The 19,495-nt window shown below is 37.3% G+C and overlaps 1 protein-coding gene across 2 annotated transcripts in view; it reads right to left on the bottom strand.

Annotated features, from left to right (window-relative positions):
• HOOK3 (hook microtubule tethering protein 3) overlaps positions 1 to 19,495 on the bottom strand; it is a 111,134-nt gene that overhangs the window by 54,233 nt on the left and 37,406 nt on the right. For both annotated transcript variants that reach the window (XM_044225280.1, XM_044225279.1), the window contains exons 6-9: positions 18,322 to 18,389; positions 9,950 to 10,012; positions 8,272 to 8,355; positions 2,515 to 2,678 (exon numbers count right to left, since the gene is read on the bottom strand). In XM_044225280.1, coding sequence (XP_044081215.1) covers positions 2,515 to 2,678; positions 8,272 to 8,355; positions 9,950 to 10,012; positions 18,322 to 18,389 — 379 coding nt within the window. The remainder of the gene's footprint in view (positions 1 to 2,514; positions 2,679 to 8,271; positions 8,356 to 9,949; positions 10,013 to 18,321; positions 18,390 to 19,495) is intronic.

A 19,495-nucleotide genomic window follows, 5' to 3' on the forward strand; every position in this document is an offset into this window, starting at 1 on the left:
TCTTTAACAGTATTATCCCTTTGTCTTTCTCTTCTTTTGTTTTTTATAACTGACTTTTTCAAGTAGTCTTAGCCATCTTTAAGGATATTCCTTATTTGGATTATTTCTTTGTGATTACATTCAGGTTAAATATTTGGCACAAATACTACATAGCACTGGGTACAATGTGGGTGGTGCTAAGTTTGATGATTTGATTAAAATGGTAACTGCCAGATCTCACCAATTAAAAGGTATATTGTCCCTTTTGTAATTAAAAATAAACTATGAGACTACGGGAAGCCTGGGTGGCTCAGTGGGTTAAGCCGCTGCCTTCGGCTCAGGTCATGATCCCAGAGTCCTGGGATCGAGACCCGCATCGGGCTCTCTGCTCAGCAGGGAACCTGCTTCCTCCTCTCTCTCTCTCTGCTTACCTGTGATCTCTATCTGTCAAAAAAATAAATAAAAAAATTAAAAAAAAATTAATACATACTGAGATATACAAATATGTAGTACTGATACGGTATCTGAATTAAGTGCTTCAAAATATAAATTTCAGTATGTACTGCAATGATAAAAGCTTTAGACGCTATTTCCTTTACAATGAAGGACAGGATATTTCTAAATACCACTTCCCCAAACCATACTTTAAAAACCTAGCCACAATTTAGAAACAAAAGTGTGGGAAAAAAAAGAAACAAAAAGGTACAGTCATACTTAAATTTTACTATTTTCTGATTCTGTCTTAGAAAGTCAAGATGCAGGGCACCTGGGTGACTCAGTCGGTTAAGTGTCTGCCTTCAGCTCAGGTCACAATCCCAGGGTGCTGGGATCGAGTCCAGCGTTGGGCTCCCTGCTCAGTGGGGAGTCTGCTTCTCCCTCTGCCCCTTTCCCCAGCTTGTGCACGTGCGCGCTCTCTCTCTCTCTCTCTCAAAAATAAATAAAAATAAAATCTTAAAAAAAAAAAAAAGTCAAGATACAGATGAAGGGTACTCAAAACTTTTTGGCTTCCTTTGCATTCTTAAAATTATAGAAATTGCAAAGAACTTTTGTTTATATAAGTTTTACCTATTGATGTTTATCATATTGAAAAATTAAAAAAACATCTAAAAACATTGAAAATATCAGTAATATATCCACTATATTATTATAGACAACACAGTTTATGAAAAATAACTATATTATAAATCAAAAGGTGAGAAGAGTGGTAATATTTTATACTTTTATGATTCAAATAATCCAGTTTAACAGAAGATGGCTGGAAAAAAAAAGACGACAGCTGGATTGTCAGAGCTATTTCTATATTCATCTATAGTGATGACTTTCTGGCTGAACTATATGAAGGAAATCCACCATCGCACAGATATGTAGTTAGAAAAGAGAGGTCTGGAAGACTCTCTCAATCGGTCTCAGGGAACCTGAAGAGGTCCTTAGACCAAATCTTGAATTGGTGATGTAGATCATAGGGGGTGGACTATTTCTGAAGTTTTAGAGAAGACTTAAGAATCATTTTTATTCTTTTCCTGGGAATACAAAATATTCTATTTCTTACTGCTAAGTCCTTCAATTTTGTGGTTCTGTTTTGTCTGGCAGCACACCAAATTTTTCCTTTTCTTCTTTTCCCTTTCACCATCCAACTGCCAAACGGTCATACTTCCTTCCTTTTGCCCTTTTCCTCTCCAAGATGTGTTTAGAAGACTGTCCCTTTAAATCAGGCTGCCTTTTAAATAAGTCTGACTCTATAAATCAGGCACCTGGCATTTATATTGTGTCTCTTTAAAACAAGTGTCTGCAAAGGGCACCAATCTCTTTGAATTCAGTGCCTCTATGTTTTTATGGAGTCTGGTCCTTTAAGATGATATGCTTAATTATGGTATTTTCCCCCTGCAGTTTCTAATCCAATCTTTTTTTATTTTAAGAGTAGTTCAGTGAATTTAATCTTCTAATCTCTCCAACTCACCCTCAGGCCCCTTCACTAGTGTTTTTCTCTCTTCCTCTAATTTTTTTGTCAGTCTGCCTTTACTTGCCTCAAAGCACCGAGTAGGATGGGGTGGGACAGTGTGTGGGATGTATGGCTCATGTGTGTTTTCTTCAGTTATATTTCAGTTGAGGCATTCTGTATTCAGGTAATAATGAGCATGTAGTTTTTTTTTTTTTTTTTTAAGATTTATTTATTTATTTGAGGCAGGGAGTTGGGGGCAGAGGGAAAGGGAGAGAGGGAATCCCAAGCAGGCTCTATGCCCAGTGCAGCGCTTAACATGGGGCTCGATCTCACGACCCTGAGATCATGACTTGAGCTGGAACCAAGAACTGGACACTAAACCGACTGTGCCACCCTGGTGCCCCCAAGGGTGTAGCTTTGATAGAATTTTTCCTAGATGTGAAGTTATTGTGTGTCATGTGGTAAGATTTGGGGGAAGTTGTTTATTTCACATCCTCCTTGGTCTGCAGCTATCCGAAAGCCCTAACACTACATTTTTTAACATTAAAAGATAGTTAACCAAATCTTAAAAATTAGACTTTAGTGAGGTCTTTTACCTGAATGTTTCTTCCTGGAGTTGTTCCAGCTGAGTTTGGAGCTGCAGATGCCTTCTTCCTGCAGGACTGTTAGGATCTTCTATAGAATCAGATTGATTAAGTCTTTCCATTAATACCTGATTCTCTGCCAAGAGACTACTTTTCTCCTCTTGCAATGCTGCAACCTGTTAGCATATAGGAAGACAGCAATTATTTCTTCTAATTACACTATGATCGGCATAATCACTTGTGAATTACCATTAGAAAGCCTGTTTTATTTATTTAATTTTTTTAAAAAAGATTTTATTTATTTATTTGACAGACAGAGATCACAGGTAGGCAGAGAAGCAGGCAGATAGAGAGGAAGGGAAGCAGGCCCCATGCCGAGCAGACAGCCCGATGCGGGACTCAATCCCAGGACACTGAGATCATGACCCGAGCCGAAGGCAGCGGCTTAACCCACTGAGCCACCCAGGCGCCCTAGAAAGCTGTTTTAATTAACTTTCCCTTACAACTGTAACATTACTTTGGAATATTGCACAGGAAGAGCAATACTGTAAGAGTAAGCAAGAATTCAATCTTTATATCTGAAAAGGTAGTTCACGATATGTAAATGGCAACTAAGCACACAAAAGGATACTCATGATTAATCATTAAGGAATTGCAAATTAAAACCACAATGTTATACTCATACACTCCTACTGGAATGGCTCAAATAAAAAATATTGCTATACCAAGTGGTGAGAAGATGTAGAACTTTTTTGAAGTAGGCTCCACGTGGAGCCCAACATAGGGCTTGAACTCATGACCCTGAGATCATGCCCTGAGCTGGGATCAAGAGTCAGATGCTTAACGGACTGAGCCACCCAGGTGCCTCTGAAGATGTAGAACAAATGGAAATCTCATACATCTCTGGTGAGAATGTAAAATGTTTCAGGCACTTTGGAAAAACAGCTCTGCATTACCAAAAATAAAAAAATAAAAAAATAAAAAATTAAACATGCAACTACCACATGATCCAGTCAGTATTTACTAACTCAGGAGAAATAAAAGCACGGGGCCCATACAAAGACTTATAAAGAATGTTTAAAGAACGTTAACAGCAGTTTTGCTTGTGATAGAGAAAAACGAGAAATAATACAAATGTTCATAAACAGATGAATGGAAAAGTTCTAATATATTCATAATAGAACACTATTTGGCAATTAAAAAGAATTAACTATTGATACTGTCAAAAATAATGAACTCAGATGAAAAGTTAGTATAAATAATGTATGATTCTTTTTATATGCAATTCTAGAAGATATGAACTAATCTACAGTGACAAGGTAGAGCTGGGGACTGGAGGGGGAATACAAAGTCATGAGAAACTTTTGAGGGTGACGGGTTCATTATATTAATTGTGGTAATGTTTTTACACATTCATACATAAATCAACATGCATGAAAATTGTACATTTTAAATATGAACAGTTTATGTGTTAATTACAGCTCAATAAAGCTGTAAGAACAAAAGCCACCTGCCATTTCTAATTCTTACTTGCCACCCCCCACTTTTCCCTGAACTTGTTCTGGTTGGGCTACTAGCCCTACCATTCCACACAACTGCTCATCAGGATCACCATGGACACTTCCACGTCACTGCAAACAATCAACATATGCCACAACCCATTACATTCTCTTCCCTGAAACAGTTTCTTCACTTGGCTGCCAGGACACCTTACTCTTGGGCTTTCTGGACCCAATCTACCCGGCTTCACTTTCTCCATAGTTAATTACTCTCAATTTCTCTGCCATTAGAGTTCCCTACAACTTTCTTCTCTACATGCAGTAATGGCTTCCAGTTTCATGGCTATAAACATCATCTATTCAGTGACAACTCACACATTTCTATTTCTCAACTGGAACCCTAAACTGGGTATCATTTCCATGTGCATGTCTAAAAGGCATCTCAAACTTAAATTGTCCAATTAATTATTCCTCATTCCCCAGGTCTTCCAGTTTCTCCCATTTCGGTGAAAAGTTAACTCTACCCTTCCAGTTGCTCAGTCATAAGCCTTAACATCTTTAATCTCATATCCACAACCAATCTGTCAGCAAATACCACTTTTCACACACATTTTTACCACTTACCAGCCAGAATTCCGATCTAATCCAACATAATTTTTTTTTTGCCTGGATTGCAATGACTGCAATGACTTCTTAGTTAGTCTAGTAAATTTGGCCCTTGCCTCCTTTTAGTCTGTTCTCCATACAGCAGCCCCATAGTCCATCAAAACAAAATGCAGACCACATAACTACTTTGCTCAAATGTTCTACTGGATTCCCATTTACTCAAAGTTAAAATCATTATAAAGGCTTATAAGGCCTCTCCAGATTGATTTCCACTTCACATACTCTCTTCTATGGGTACTTAGTAATGTTTGTTGAATAAATGAAGCTAAAATGCCAGCTCTATAATTTGTCAGATTTCCATAAATGCATGGGTCTTTTCTCAGAAGGCAGCAGTGGCTCCACCCCGTGCCACTGGCCCATTTCATTTCTGCTCTTTAATCCTTTTTTCAAAAAAGAGGTATGCCTATATAATTAGCAGAAGTCTTTTTCACACACACAGAAAAAGGAGACCACAGGCATACCTCATTTTACTGCACATCTCAGTACTGCAATTTTTACAAACTGAAGGTTTGTGACAACCAAGTCTACAGGCACCATTTTTCCAATAGCATTTGTTCACTTCCTGTTTCTGTTACATTCTGATAATTCTTGCAATGTTTTAAACTCAAACCATCCCCATATAAGATGGTGAATTTAACTGATAACTTTGGGAGTATGTTCTCACTGCTTCACCAACCAGCTGTTCTTTCCCCACTGGCCTCTCTATAACCTGAGATACAATAATACTGAAATTAGGCCAATTAATAATCCTACAATGCACTGTTAAGTATTCAAGTAAAAAGTCATACATCTCTCATTTTAAATCAAAAGCTAGAAATGATTAAGCTTAGTGAGGAAGGCATGTTGAAAGCTGAGACAGGCTGAAAGCTAAGATAGCTGAAAGCTGAGACAGGCTCTTTGTATCAGTTTAGCCAACTTATGAATGCAAAGGAAAAGTTCTTGAAGGAAATGAAAAGTCTAAAGCTATTCCAGTGAACGTGCAAATGATAAAGACACACAGCCTTACTGCTGACACAGATAAAGTCTTAGTGGTCTGGATAGAGATCAAACCAGACACAACATTCCCTTCAGCAGTCCAAACCCACGATAACTCTGAGATATGCTTGTAACTGAAAAATAATACACAAACATGATTTAAGAAAAAAAAAATCAGACAAGAAAAAGGGGCTTAATAGTCAGTTTTCTGTTGAGTTTTTCTACTTCCAAGAGACAACTAATTTTAACTATTCCAAACTTTACTGTTTTTGGCTGTTATTTTATATCTCTAAATGTTTTACACCACAATTTCTTATACATTATCTAGTGACTCCTTTGACAGTTTAAACTATAGTTACTTGTGTCATCCTTCCTTTCCACAAATATAATAATATCACTATTCTTGTTTCCCTCACTGGTCATCTCTGCAACCTTTTTTTTTTTTAGATTTTATTTATTTGACACAAAGAGATCACAAGTAGGCTGAGAGGCAGGCAGAGAGAAAAGAGGAAGCAGCCTCCTTCCCTAACAGAGAGTCTGATGCGGGACTCGATCCCAGGACCTCGAGATCACGACCTGAGCTGAAGGCAGAGGCTTAACCCACTGAGTCACCTAGGCACCCCTCATCTCTGCAATCTTTTTTTTTTTTTAAAGATTTTATTTATTTGTCAGAGATAGAGGGAGAGAGAGCGAGCACAGGCAGACAGAGAGGCAGGCAGAGGCAGAGGGAGAAGCAGGCTCCCTGCCGAGCAAGGAGCCCGATGTGGGACTCGATCCCAGGACGCTGGGATCATGACCTGAGCCGAAGGCAGCTGCCCAACCAACTGAGCCACCCAGGCGTCCCTCATCTCTGCAATCTTAAACAAGTACTTACTCTTTTCACTCAATCCCCTACCCATTCATTCACTCACTCACATGTTCACTGTGTGCCTATTGTATGCAGCAGGGACTACATGATCACGGAAGGCCTTCCCAGGAGGCCTAATTCATCCTGGGTACATCTCAGTGTCCAGTAAGTATTTTATGACAAATAAGTTCAGTGATTTTGAGCTGAGACTGGATGTCCAGAGGGAACCAGCCATGTAATGGGTGTTGTGCCAACAGAAGTGGTTCCTGACTCCCTTTTGGCAAGAACATTAGTGACCCTATCTTTCCTTCATGTCTCCTGTCCTTGTCTACTGCTGTCACTTTGCTTTTACTTTGGCAATAACATTTCTCTATAGGACAATTCTAAATGTTGAAATGGGTTTATATTATTACTTTAGAGATCACATTATCAAGTGGGTCACTACTGTTTTCTGCAGAGCTAAGTGTATCATAGGGCTGTAGTTTGCCAAAGTTTATCAAAGATAATGTTTATATTCTAGTCATAAAAACCATCATCTCTTATTTATTATTATTATTAATCTTAGCATTTGTGTAAAGTTTTAAAATTTTGGAAAAGCAATTAATGGGACTTACACTTGACTAGATAAATATCATTTACTGTATGACCCAGCAAGTGTGCTCTGATTATACTTCTTCCTATGTGCATCCAAAGCGATGACCAACACCTCTGCCTTTCAACGTAAAATTCTTCTATTATAAAATATTATGAACTCTGTGTAGTCATAACCCAGCTTTAACAAGTATCAAAACATGGCCAAGTGGGCGCCTGGGTGGCTCAGTGGGTTAAGCCGCTGCCTTTGGCTCAGGTCATAATCTCAGAGTCCTGGGATGAAACCCCACATTGGGCTCTCTGCTCAGCAGGGAGCCTGCTTCCTCCTATCTCTCTGCCTGCCTCTGATCTCTGTCAAGTAAATAAATAAAATCTTAAAAAAAAAAAATATATATACACACACACACACAAAACATGGCCAATTATGTATTTGTACCTTTTTGTCCATGCCCTGATCTCTCTAATTTTGAGGTAAATCATAAATAATTTTTTACTCTTAATTGTGAGAGATTTCCTATACACTTTAACTATCCTGTTAAGTTTTTCACTTTAACAATTCTATTTTTAATTTACTTAAGTGTTTGTTTTCTGATTTTAGCATCATGTCCCAGATGGAATATCTTTACTAATTTCACTGAGAGTATTAAATAGATCTAAAAAGATTAATCTCTGCTACAATCCCAAATTTCTCTATTTCCTCTAGGACTATCTTCCTGTTTATCTTCCTCCTTTTCTCTTTTGTAATGCCGACTTTCCTTAATGAAGTAGTCAAAGCAAGGGTAACTGTTAGCTGTGCATTCATGAACTTCACATTAGGGCTTATCTACAAAAAGTTGGCCTTTCTGTGTATTATGAGTATCTACTATGGATACTGGCAAACACTACAAATGATCGCTTAAAAAAAAAAAATCTCCCCCACCCCTCCCTAAAGCTAGCACAGATAGCCCCCCTTTCTTTTCTTGTTATACCATTCATTCATTTATTCTAAATTTAATAAGGCTGCCGGAAGTAAAGAAAATTAATATATTTGATGAGTCTACTAACTTTAACCACAAATCTGTTTCCCCCCTTTTTTTTCCTTAATTAGGGTTGCATGGTAACCCAACAATACTGTATGGTAATACACAGCACGTTTGGTGTTGCTTATAGTGGTACATTTCAAACAGGTAACACACAGAAAACATCTCTTACCTGCATATCCAACTCATGGCACCTTTGAGCAATTTCTTCTTTTGCTGACAAAGCTTCATTTAGTTCCTCTGTAGTTTTCTTCAACTAGTTATAAACAAAAAGATGCAACAAACATTTCAATATGAATAGAAACAATTATTAGAACACTTTCCTCTCATTTCTTTCTGAGGGGCTGGGAAAAACTGAGAACTCTTGTGAAGAGTCAAAAACAGCCATTTCTAACTTTGAATATCTTCTAGTCGTTAAGTCTTGTCTTTTCTGTACTGAATCTGGTTCTTTCCGCTTATCAAGTTTTCTTACACAAGTTTTCTTCCTGTCTGGGCTACATGATTCTTGGTAATGTTAATTCTGTAATAACTGAAAAATTTTCCCTTAATAAAATATGTATGTGCTAGAGGATGGGGGTTTCAATTGTTGAAATATATAGCCAGAGGTATTTCAACACAAAATCTTCAAGCATATTATACCTTTATGTTAATTTGTATAACAAAGTTTTAAAAAATATTTTTATTATTCTGATTCTCAACACAAACTAAACATTTCTGAGTTGTGTCCCATAAACCCTAGGTTAGCAAAGCAAGAACAAATTAATTAAAATTGACTGATTTTAAAAAAGTGATTAAAAATTATATTAGCTTTTCCATTCATGTGACCACACCTGTGTAACATAGATTAAAAAAAAAAACCATAAAAGGCAACAACTTTAAAATCTAACATCACAAAGAGAAGCAAATTATAACTCGAGTTAAAATTATATCATGATTGATATATTTGATAAATTTGATATAAAATTATATCATGACCATGGGATAAAGCCTTTGCCTTCAGCTCAGGTCATGGTCCCAGGATCCGTGGAATCAAGCCCCGCACTGGGCTCTCTGCTCAGCGGGGAGCCTGCTTCCTCCTCTCTCTCTGCCTGCTTCTCTGCCTACTTGTGATCTTCAAATAAATAAATAAAATCTTAAAAAAATAATTGTATCATGACCAAAGATTTTCCTACAAAACATTTAGAAACCAATGGGAAGAAATGAGAGAAGATCACACTAAGATTTCTGTTTACATTGGAAAAGATGTCCCAGGACAGATGGAATACAGAAACTGACAATGTAAGTTGCAGTGTTTTATTGCAAAGCAGTAATTAAAATTACAAAATAACTTTTTGGCTAAAATTGCAAGAATATACTGCAGACAGAGTTCCTTTAAGAATACAGTAGGTTCCTTGGTGCATTTAAATATCTACTGACTATTCCCTCACAAAGATGGAAGGGTGTAGGAGACATCTGCCATGGAAGACTCATGTGAAATAAAAGGTATTTTGTATAATAAGTAAATCATAAGATTAAAACGCATGCCACTTGCCAAGAATGAATCTATTGTGCTCAATGTGGCATAAAGATATCACCAATGGGAAGAAAAAAATCATGACTAGAAAACATGAATTACCATGACTTAAATTTATTTTAAAGTGGATCATACAATATTTTAATTGTAAATTATAAATTTAATTACAAATGCATAATATCCACTAGTAAAACAGCTTAAGTCTTGAACTTAAGGAAAAAACAATAGTTAAATCAACATATTCTATAAGCAAATTCAACTGAAACATTCTTTTCATTAGTATCTAAATTTATTCTTTTCAATCGCTACATGGATAAAACAATGCAAAATTAGATACCTGGCGATCAAGGTCAACATAGGCATCGTTTCCAGCAGAGACAGGTGATTCCTTACTCATCAGCTGAAATTAAAATTTAAATGATTGTAACTATGAGGCAAAAATGACATCATATAAAATACACTTAGACAACAACATGAACACCAGGGCCACCAAGGATTATAAAAATTAAAATCAAGACGCAAATGTAAGAGGAACATTTTCCTATAGATTTTCAGTCTAAAATCTTTTTTATCCCAGGATAATGCCTCCATTTAAAATTATAGGTCTAAATTTTGGTGCTCATTTCACTGTAAGGGCAGTCATAAGAATTAAGACAAATCTTTAGGTTAAAAAAGCGGCTGAGTATTTAAAAACTGACTTCTCAGTAAAAAAACAGCAACACTGATGTAACTCTATCTAAAATATAAATATGGGCAATATCAGTATTAGCCAAAATGGCTGATGTTTATCTCACTCACACACACACACACACACACACACCCCTCTATTTCTTAGCCTCTCTCACCCTGGTGTTGCAGAGAGAGGAGCCATATAACATGTGAGGGTTTGGGGGTGAAGGGGATAAATTTCTGATTGTGACAAATGTCAGGGGCAGACTCAAATGGTCCCAATTTTCTACTCTTTCCTTCTTATGTTGAGGGACAAAAGAAAGGGGGACAATTAGAAATGTGGGGATGCACTGTTGAGAGAGATCTTGTAATATCAGCCTTCAGTAACACTCTTTGAGAGATCAGAAAATTGTTATGTTCAGCTGTACTTTTTTTCTCCTTATTAGTGGTTCTCAAACCATCTGTGTTGTCTGGAAACTCTTCAGAAATGCAAATTACTGGGTCCCAGACCAGGTCTACTGACTTAGAAACTGGGGAGGGAAGGGAAGCTGCTAGGGCTCAGCAACATATTTAATAAAGTCCTCTGAGTGACTCTAATACATACTGAAGTTTGAGAATCACTGCTCTATATTAATGGAATGAGAAGAGTTCAAAGTCCCTCAGCATAATTAGGAAAAATAAAATCTCAGGAAGAGTAAAAAACACGGGCTTCAGTGTTTATGCTTTCCTCATGACAGTATTAATCATAAGATTTTTGAGACTTCTTCCAACAAAAAATAGTCCCATTGTAAAGAATATACAATTCATAAAAATATAAAAAGGAAAATCATTATTCTACCATCCAGAACAATCACCTTTATAATTCTGAAATATTTAAGAAGCTACCATCCAAGGGTGTAGCACACATAGGTCAGGTGAGTAAGACAAGCATTATTAGAGTGTGATAACCAGCTGTGCCAGGCTCAGAGATGCCCTATCTAATCAGAGACCAGTAATAGAAGGACCAGAAGTGTTTCTTCGTCTTTTTCCTTTTCCCACTGTTATAGTTAAGTCCTCATCATAACACAGCAACAACTCTGAATAAAAACCCAAGTGTCCTACACTCTGAATTCAACCTTTTCTCAATCCTGGTCTCTCATTAAATTACGTTTAATTTATGTGCTCCTAAATCGGAGGTTTCCAAGCCCTATACCTCCCTCCTTTCTCCTGGGCTTCTAGTGAGACTCCATCATTCTGATATTCACTTTCTTTCTTACTCTGCTGAGACTTTATACTAAACATTATTGTTTTTGCCTGCTCACATTTACCCCTCCTTCTGTTAACAATATCATCTTATTTTTGGGAACTTCCCTCCCCTGCTTTAGGTTCCATGATTCACCATTTGTTTAACCAATTACCTTCTACTTTCTAGTTCAGATTTTTCAGTCTATTACGTTGATGACCTTTGTCAATATCTCAATTTTCTCATCTTCAAGTCTTTCTTCCTGGCAAAATCTCAGTATAATATTATTCTACCTACCTATCTCTTCTGGCCATACACCAGACTATTAAGTACTGAGAGTAAAAAAACAAACAAAAATTTAAATCAGAAAACACTATTAATACATAGTTTCTAATTTTCAACTGGGCCTTTAAAGTTGCTTCAAAAGTACAATTATGCTTCCACTGTCAGCAGTCTCTTTATTCCTTTTATAGATGATTCTAAACCTTTCTTACTTCTCAAATCTCTGCACTCTTCATCAGAAAACCTTGTCTCCGAATAAGAATGTCCCATGTCTTAATTTACAAAATTGGCAACGTTCATGACCACACTTTCCTTTTCAATTTTGTTTTAAGACAAGTGCTACTTTTCCCTTGAAAGCTAATCCCACGTGTGCTCCCTGGCCCAATCTCTTCTCAGCTTCTTTAGTAGGATGGCTATTATAAAAAAGGATGGGCAGAGGTGCCTAGGTGGCATAGTCAGTTCAGTGTCCGACTCTTGGTTCCTCAGCTCAGGCTGCTTTAGGGTCCTGGGGTCCTGGGATTGAGCCCTACGTCAGGCTCCACACTCAGGACAGAATCTGCCTGAGTTTCTCTCTCTCCCCCACCCTCTGCCCCTCCTGCTTGTGCAGGCTCTAAAATAAATGAACAGATCTTTAAAAAAAAAAAAAAAAAAAAAAAAAAAAGGAAAGGACATTCACAAGGTTGGAAAAAGGTGGAAAAAACAGAATCCCAGCACACTGCTGGTAGGAATGTAAAATGCTGCAGGATGTGTGGAAAACAAGTTGGTGCTTTCTCAAAAAAGTTAAACACATAATTACAATATGACCAAGAAACCCAATTTCAATATGTCCAGAAGAATTAAATTAATAGTGGATGTTTAAAAGAAAACCAAAACCCTTATATTAAATTCACAGCATTATTCACAATAGCCAAAAGGTAGGAACAACGCCAAATGTCCCTCAACTTAAGAATAAACAAAATGCTGCACATCCATACAATGGATTTTTCAGCCAAAAATAGAAGCAAGTATTAATACGTGCTACAAAATAACCTTGAAAGTATCATGCTAAATGAACAAAGACAGACACAAAAGGCCACATATCATATGATTCCATTTATATGAAATATCCGGAATATGGAAATTCATAGACAGAAAGCAGACTTCCAGTTGACATAGGCTGGAGAGAGGAAGAAATGAGAACAGCCTATGTAGTGAACGTAAAGGGTTTCCTTTTGTGGTGATGGAAAAAGGTGGAACAAAATAGTGACCATGTTTGCACAACATTATGAACACACTAAATGTCACTAACGGCAAATATCTGTTATGCATATTTCATCACAGTAAATAAATAAATGTCAGTAGTACCTGAATAAAGAAATATAAATAGAATATACCCTTAAAAAAAAAAAAAAAAGACTACCACTTTAAAGAAGCCCTTATTACTTCCATTATTCTATCCAGCTACTTCCCCCCACCTTCTTCCCCTTGGTCCCATCAGTTACCAATCCTATGGATTCAAGCTCCTATAATTTTCCAAATCTGTGCACCTGTCTCCACCCTGACTGCCATAACCTTGTTCAGGCTTCTATTATTCACTTTTGCTAATTAAATATTAATTACTAAGGTCTCTTAAGTGCTCTCCCTTTTTCTAGCCCAGTTTTCCTCCAAACCATTCTTCTCATCATATACATTTTCTTAAATAAAGAATATATTTTCTCCTTAAAATCTATTCACTGATTTCCAAAATTCCAATTCCCAAACAAAACTGCTCAATATTCTAATGACTTTAGGTCTCTTGTTTCATTTCTAAGCACGTGCTATACCTCACCATGGTCGCTTTGGGTAACCAACATTCCAGATAAGTCTTGCTTTCTCTTGCCTCCTGGACTTTACCACAATTTTTGCCCTTTCCTTACCTCATCTCCTCGTTCTATGCTCAGTCAAGATGCCACCTTCTTGGGGTGCCTGGGTGGCTCAGTGGGTTAAGGCCTCTGCCTTCAGCTCAGGTCATGATCCCAGCGTCCTGGGATCGAGCCCACACTGGCTTCCCAGCTCATCAAGGAGTCTGCTTCTCCCTCTCCTTCTGCCCCTCCCTGCCTTGACTCTGTCTCAAATAAATAAAATCTTAAAAAAAAAATTTTAAACAAATTACTATCAACTATACTTCCATGAAATCGAGGTAGCCTAATTTAAACACTTGCTTCCCAATGGGTGCACACTGTTGTCATATTTCTATTAAAATAAAATAGTTTAGGGATGCCTGAGTGGCTCAGTGGGTTAAGCCGCTGCCTTCAGCTCAGGTCATGATCCCAGGGTTCTGGGATCAAGTCCCACATCGGGCTCCTTGCTCGGCAGGGAGCCTGCTTCTCCCTCTGCCTCTGCCTGCCTCTCTGTCTGCCTGTGCTCACTCGCTCTCTCTCCCTCTGTCTCTGACAAATAAATAAATAAAATCTTTAAAAAAAATAAAATAAAATAAAATAGTTTGGAGGTGCTTAGGTGGCTCATTCGGAAGAGCATGTGATTCTTGATCCTGGGGTAGTGAGTTCAAGCCCCACACTGGGTCTAGTAGAGATGAACTTAGATAAACTTCAAAACATTATGTAAGACAGTTTGATAAACACTGCTGTGTTCAATCTTGGTCTGAATTTCTAAATAATTCCTTGGGCTAGATTCATAGAATTAAAAGTCATTTGGTGACATTTTATTTTTTTATTTTTAGCAATTTTTTTATGACTTTATTTATTTATTTTAAAAAGATTTTTATTTATTTATTTGACAGAGAGAGATCACAAGCAGGCAGAGAGGCAGGCAGAGAGAGAGGAGGAAGCAGGCTCCCTGCTGAGCAGAGAGCCCGACGCGGGCCTCGATCTCAGGACCCCGAGATCACGACCTGAGCCGAAGGCAGTGGCTTAACCCACTGAGCCACCCAGGTGCCACTTTTTTTTTTTTTTTTAAAGATTTTAAAAATTTATTTGACAGAGAGAGATCACAAGTAGGCAGAGAGGCAGGGAGAAAGAGAGCGGGAAGCAGGCTCTGAGGTGAGCAGAGAGCCAGATGTGGGGCTCAATCCCAGGACCCTGAGATCATGACCTGAGCCAAAGACAGAGGCTCAACCCTCTGAGCCACCCAGGTGCCCCAACATATTTTAATTTTAAAAATATTCCTATATATTACAATACAAACCTATAATTATAGAAAAATTAGCAAATACAGAAAAGAGCACACAATATCCAACCATTTGGAGATGGTTAACATTTTGTCATTTTTCACTCATCTTAATTTCTATTTTAAACAGAAATGGGATTTTATTGCTCATGTGCCCTGTTTCCCTAATAAGCCTGACCCATATTTTTATATATTTTCCAGAAATTCACTTTAACGCTACCTAATATGTCCATATATTATTCTACTGTAATTTAGGTGGTTAGGCTATTTCTGTTTCCGTACTAGAAAATAATGCGAAAAAAATCTTGACGCAATACAGCATAATGGTTCTAGGCGTGGGCTCTGAACTCAGACTGCTTAGATCTGAGTTCTAACTCTGCCTCTACTTCTTGTGTGAACTTGAGGTTACTCACAATGTCTATGCTTCAGTTTCCCCTTTAATAAACTGGGGACAATAACAGTGTATACCTCAAAATATTAATTTTTTATTTTAAAAAATTTTGATAAAATTAGGGCGCCTGAGTGGCTCAGTTGGTTAAAACCTCTGCCTTCGGCTCAAGTCATGATCCCAGGGTCCTGGGATCAAGCCCCACATAGGGCTCTCTGCTCAGCAGGGAGCCTGCTTCCCCCCCCCCCCCGCCTGCATCTCTGCCTACTTGTGATCTCTGTCATATAAATAAATAAAATGTTTTAAAAAATAAATAAAATAATATAAATAAAATAAAAATAAATAAAATAAAAAAATTTGCCAATTTAATAATTTTAAGTCTACATTTCAATAGCATTAATTATAATTATGAATTTTAAATGAGTTAATAGACACAATGTATTTATTAAGTACTAGCACTATCTAGCACATAGTAGGTTTGACATAATATCTGCTATTACTGTATCTCTGTATTTCAGATCTCCTTAGGATAAATTCCTAAAAACAGAATTATAGATCAATTACAGTTAGGCAGAACTGTTAGTGGCCCCTTATTCTTTTTCTTATTTTTGGAGTAACAGACTCCTCAGATTTTGGCTGGTTTTGTGACTATCTGTGTAGCTCAATGAATGATATCTGGCTAACACGGGTGAGAACTGCTGAGTTTATTTAGAAGAAGTGGATAACTCTTCCTTCAGTCCTTCCTGATGGCTGGAAATGGAATGTGATAGCTGGAACCTGAGAAGCCACAGCTGAACCACTAAGTCGGAAACATGTCTTAAGGAAATAAGAAAGCTGTGTCCCTGAGGACTACAGAGCAAAATCCAAGATGACTTAAGAGCAAAACAACTTCTATCTTGCTTGAGAGATCATCATTTTGATATTTTAACACTCACGACCTAATAGCTCATATAATACAAGAGTATAATATTTAAAAAAAAATGTACTAGTTCGATCTTCCTATCATCAGAGCTGACAGCTAAACTGATCGTCTTTTAAAAGCTTTGCTTTTTGGGGGTGCCTGGGTGGCTTAGTCGTTAAGCACCCGCCTTTGGCTCAGGTCACAATCCCAGGGTCCTGGGATAGAGCCCCACATCGGGTTCCCTGCTCCGTGGGAAACCTGCTTCTCCCTCTCCTACTCCCCCTGCTTGTGTTCCCTCTCTCGCTGTGTCTCTCTCTGTCAAATAAATAAATAAATAAAATCTTTAAAAAAATAAATGACTAAAACAAAAGCTTTGCTTTTTTGAAAGGTCCTGTAGTAAGGAATTTGGCTGGCCTTTGTCCTGTTACTGGCAAGCAGCCCCTCAATCTTTTATTTCCTTCCTAATAAGAGTAACTTTGTTATTTGTGGGTCCTAGGTAGTTAAAGCTAAAAAACTGGATGATCAAATTGGGGGCTGGCCATGCCAGAAAAACCAGTCATGTGTCAGAGGACTGTGCCTTTGAGCCACTTCATAATCAGTCTGACTTTTGGGGGGAGGAGCGCTGGAAACTGCCTTCAACCCAATGGTCACTGATACAATCAATCACACCTACATAATGAAACCCCAATAAAAACTTGGAAACATGAAAACTCAGGTGAGCCTCTCCAGTTGGCAGTACTTTGAAACTGTCACACAGTAATGTGCTGGGAGTGTGATAGATCTTGATTCCACAGAGAGGGAACAACAGAAACTTTGCATTTGGGACTTCCTAAACCTCACTATATGCATTTTTGGGGTGGGGGGAATTTGGTTCTGGTTTGTATTCACTTGCTATAATAAAACTGTCATCATTCCTGAGTTCTGTGAGTCAGAACCCTGGGGGGAGGTGGTGGGAACTCCTGGATTTATAGTCAGATGGTCAGATTTCTTAAAAAATACAACTTTACTTAACTGACATTTAGCATTTTTCATGCTGTTGTATTTTTTTCTTTGTCAGTTGCATGTTCAAGTCCTATACTGTTCTCTAGTACCCCAAGGGTTTATTCCATTGCCTTCATGATTAAAAACATTCTCACATCTGGAAATCAACTGGTTATTAACCTACATTTTGTTTTTACTTTTATGTCTCACTTTTGATGGAGCTCACAACACGCTACCCCAAAGTACGGCACCTTGGCACACTGAATACTTCAAGCTGAAGGAATTTGAGAAAGAGGAGGTACAGGATAGATTTTTCTACCTTCTCCTGAAGCAGGTCATAAAATCCTCATGTAAAAGGTGTCTTCCCTATACTCAAAGCAAAGGAAAGAAGCATCCATATCTCCAAAGATAGAGTTTTTCAAAGAATCTTGAATCAACAGGAATTGCTGTTTCCCCCAGGTTACTATCGTTAGCTCAAACCCTTGTATACCCTATGACATTTTTCCATGATTCTCCATTCTTCATCAAACTCAGCCCTAAAACCCTCAAATTTTAACACTTCTTTGAAAAAAATAAATAAAAAACAAATACTTTCTTCATTTTCATTTCCTTAAGAAGGTCTCTATGTCATGTAAAACTCAAATACATGTGTATCCTTATTAATCTGTCCTTTGATACAGAGATCTCAGCCGAAAACTTGGATGGGTAGAAGAAAAAGGTATTTTTCCTCCCCTACAGTAGCTTTGGATATGGTTGGAGTTGAAGACCCACCTTCTGCCAAATGAGAAACCAATAATTAAGCGTGAGGTAGACTGCTAGTTTAAGATATGTATTTACAATGGCTTTAGAAATTAGTCTACTATTTGTAGTTCATTGGGGCATTTTAAAAAATTAGGAGTAGTTACTGAATACCTATACCTACAAGACAAATGTAAGATTTAAATACAAATGAGAAATTCAAATGTATGATTTTTTTAAAAATAAAAATGAGGCACAGTATATCATAAGTGCAAGAAAAAAATTCTCAAAAAATAAGGAGAATCTTTTTAAAATTTCCACATCTACTATTCCAGTTTGCTCCTTTAATTTCTCACGAACAGTAAGCATAAAGCTCCGACATACCTCTTGAATGGCTGTCATGACAACATGTTGAACAGACTCCTCCATCATCATAATGGCTTGGATGTACTCTGAAAATAAGAACAATCTGGAATGTCACTGTTCAAGTTAAAGATACTCAAGGAATAAAGTCTCACACTTCATGAATTCTTTTAAGTAGTTTTCTGTATTTTCATTCTTCCTGGGAATTCTTCATGTTATATGCACCACAGGGAAGTAAAGGCTGAAAATCACAGTACTTTGGTTTTGTTAAGCCCACCACCACCATCACCATTACAACGTTGAGGCTACAGCTAAAGGTCACAGGAATATAGCTTCTTAGGGATATTAGACGATGAAACAGCAAAGCCTAAAGCCAGAATGGAAAGAATTCCTTATTACTATTCCTAAAATTTAAAAATTATGTCTCTGTTACATATATATACTTTGTTACAGGTTAAAAAAAACTCTGATGTCTGTGCTTTATTCTTGTGTGACATCAAAGCATTGCATCATGTAAAATTCCTACGTTAATACTTTCTATTACAGAATAATATTAATAAACTTGAGAGCTGCTTAGGACAAAGAATTAAAATGAAGATGGAAAGTGACATCATAATTAAATAAATACTGCATAACCCTGGACTTTAAAATACACACATCACTAATAAGCTAAAGTACCAACTTCATCAATCTTGCTCACTCTACTTTCACCACTACCAAAAAGAGAAGGATCTCTTGGCTGTCAGTAAAAAAAGATAGTTTCTTGTCTTATGAAAAAGCACTAGAAGTAATTTTCCTTGTTTGCAAATCCAACAATGAATGGAAAAAGTGGCATTAAACAAAAGAAAAATCAACAGGCCATCTGGGTTCTAACAAATCTGGTAAATATGTTTTAGTAAGTAACATTTAGAAGAGTAAAGTAATTAGGGAATTTTAGCCTCAACCTGCCTCTCTTCCCATACATCCAAAAAAACCTCTCCACACATATACCAGAAGCTTGTCTCAGCACTTCAAGTATTACATGACAGAGTCTCACTGTGAAACTGTTAAAGTGATCTTCTGGTAAGAGTCATCTATTTGGAATGTCAAGCTGTATAATGCTTTGCGTGATGGATCTCATTTAAAAAAACCAAAGTGTTTTGGCAGCACTACTAAATTCTGACATTCTGGTTGTTAACGCCAAAGCTTTTTATTA

Source organism: Neovison vison, chromosome 11 (genome assembly GCF_020171115.1).
Source record: "Neovison vison isolate M4711 chromosome 11, ASM_NN_V1, whole genome shotgun sequence".
In the NCBI taxonomy this organism is placed as follows: domain Eukaryota; kingdom Metazoa; phylum Chordata; class Mammalia; order Carnivora; family Mustelidae; genus Neogale; species Neogale vison.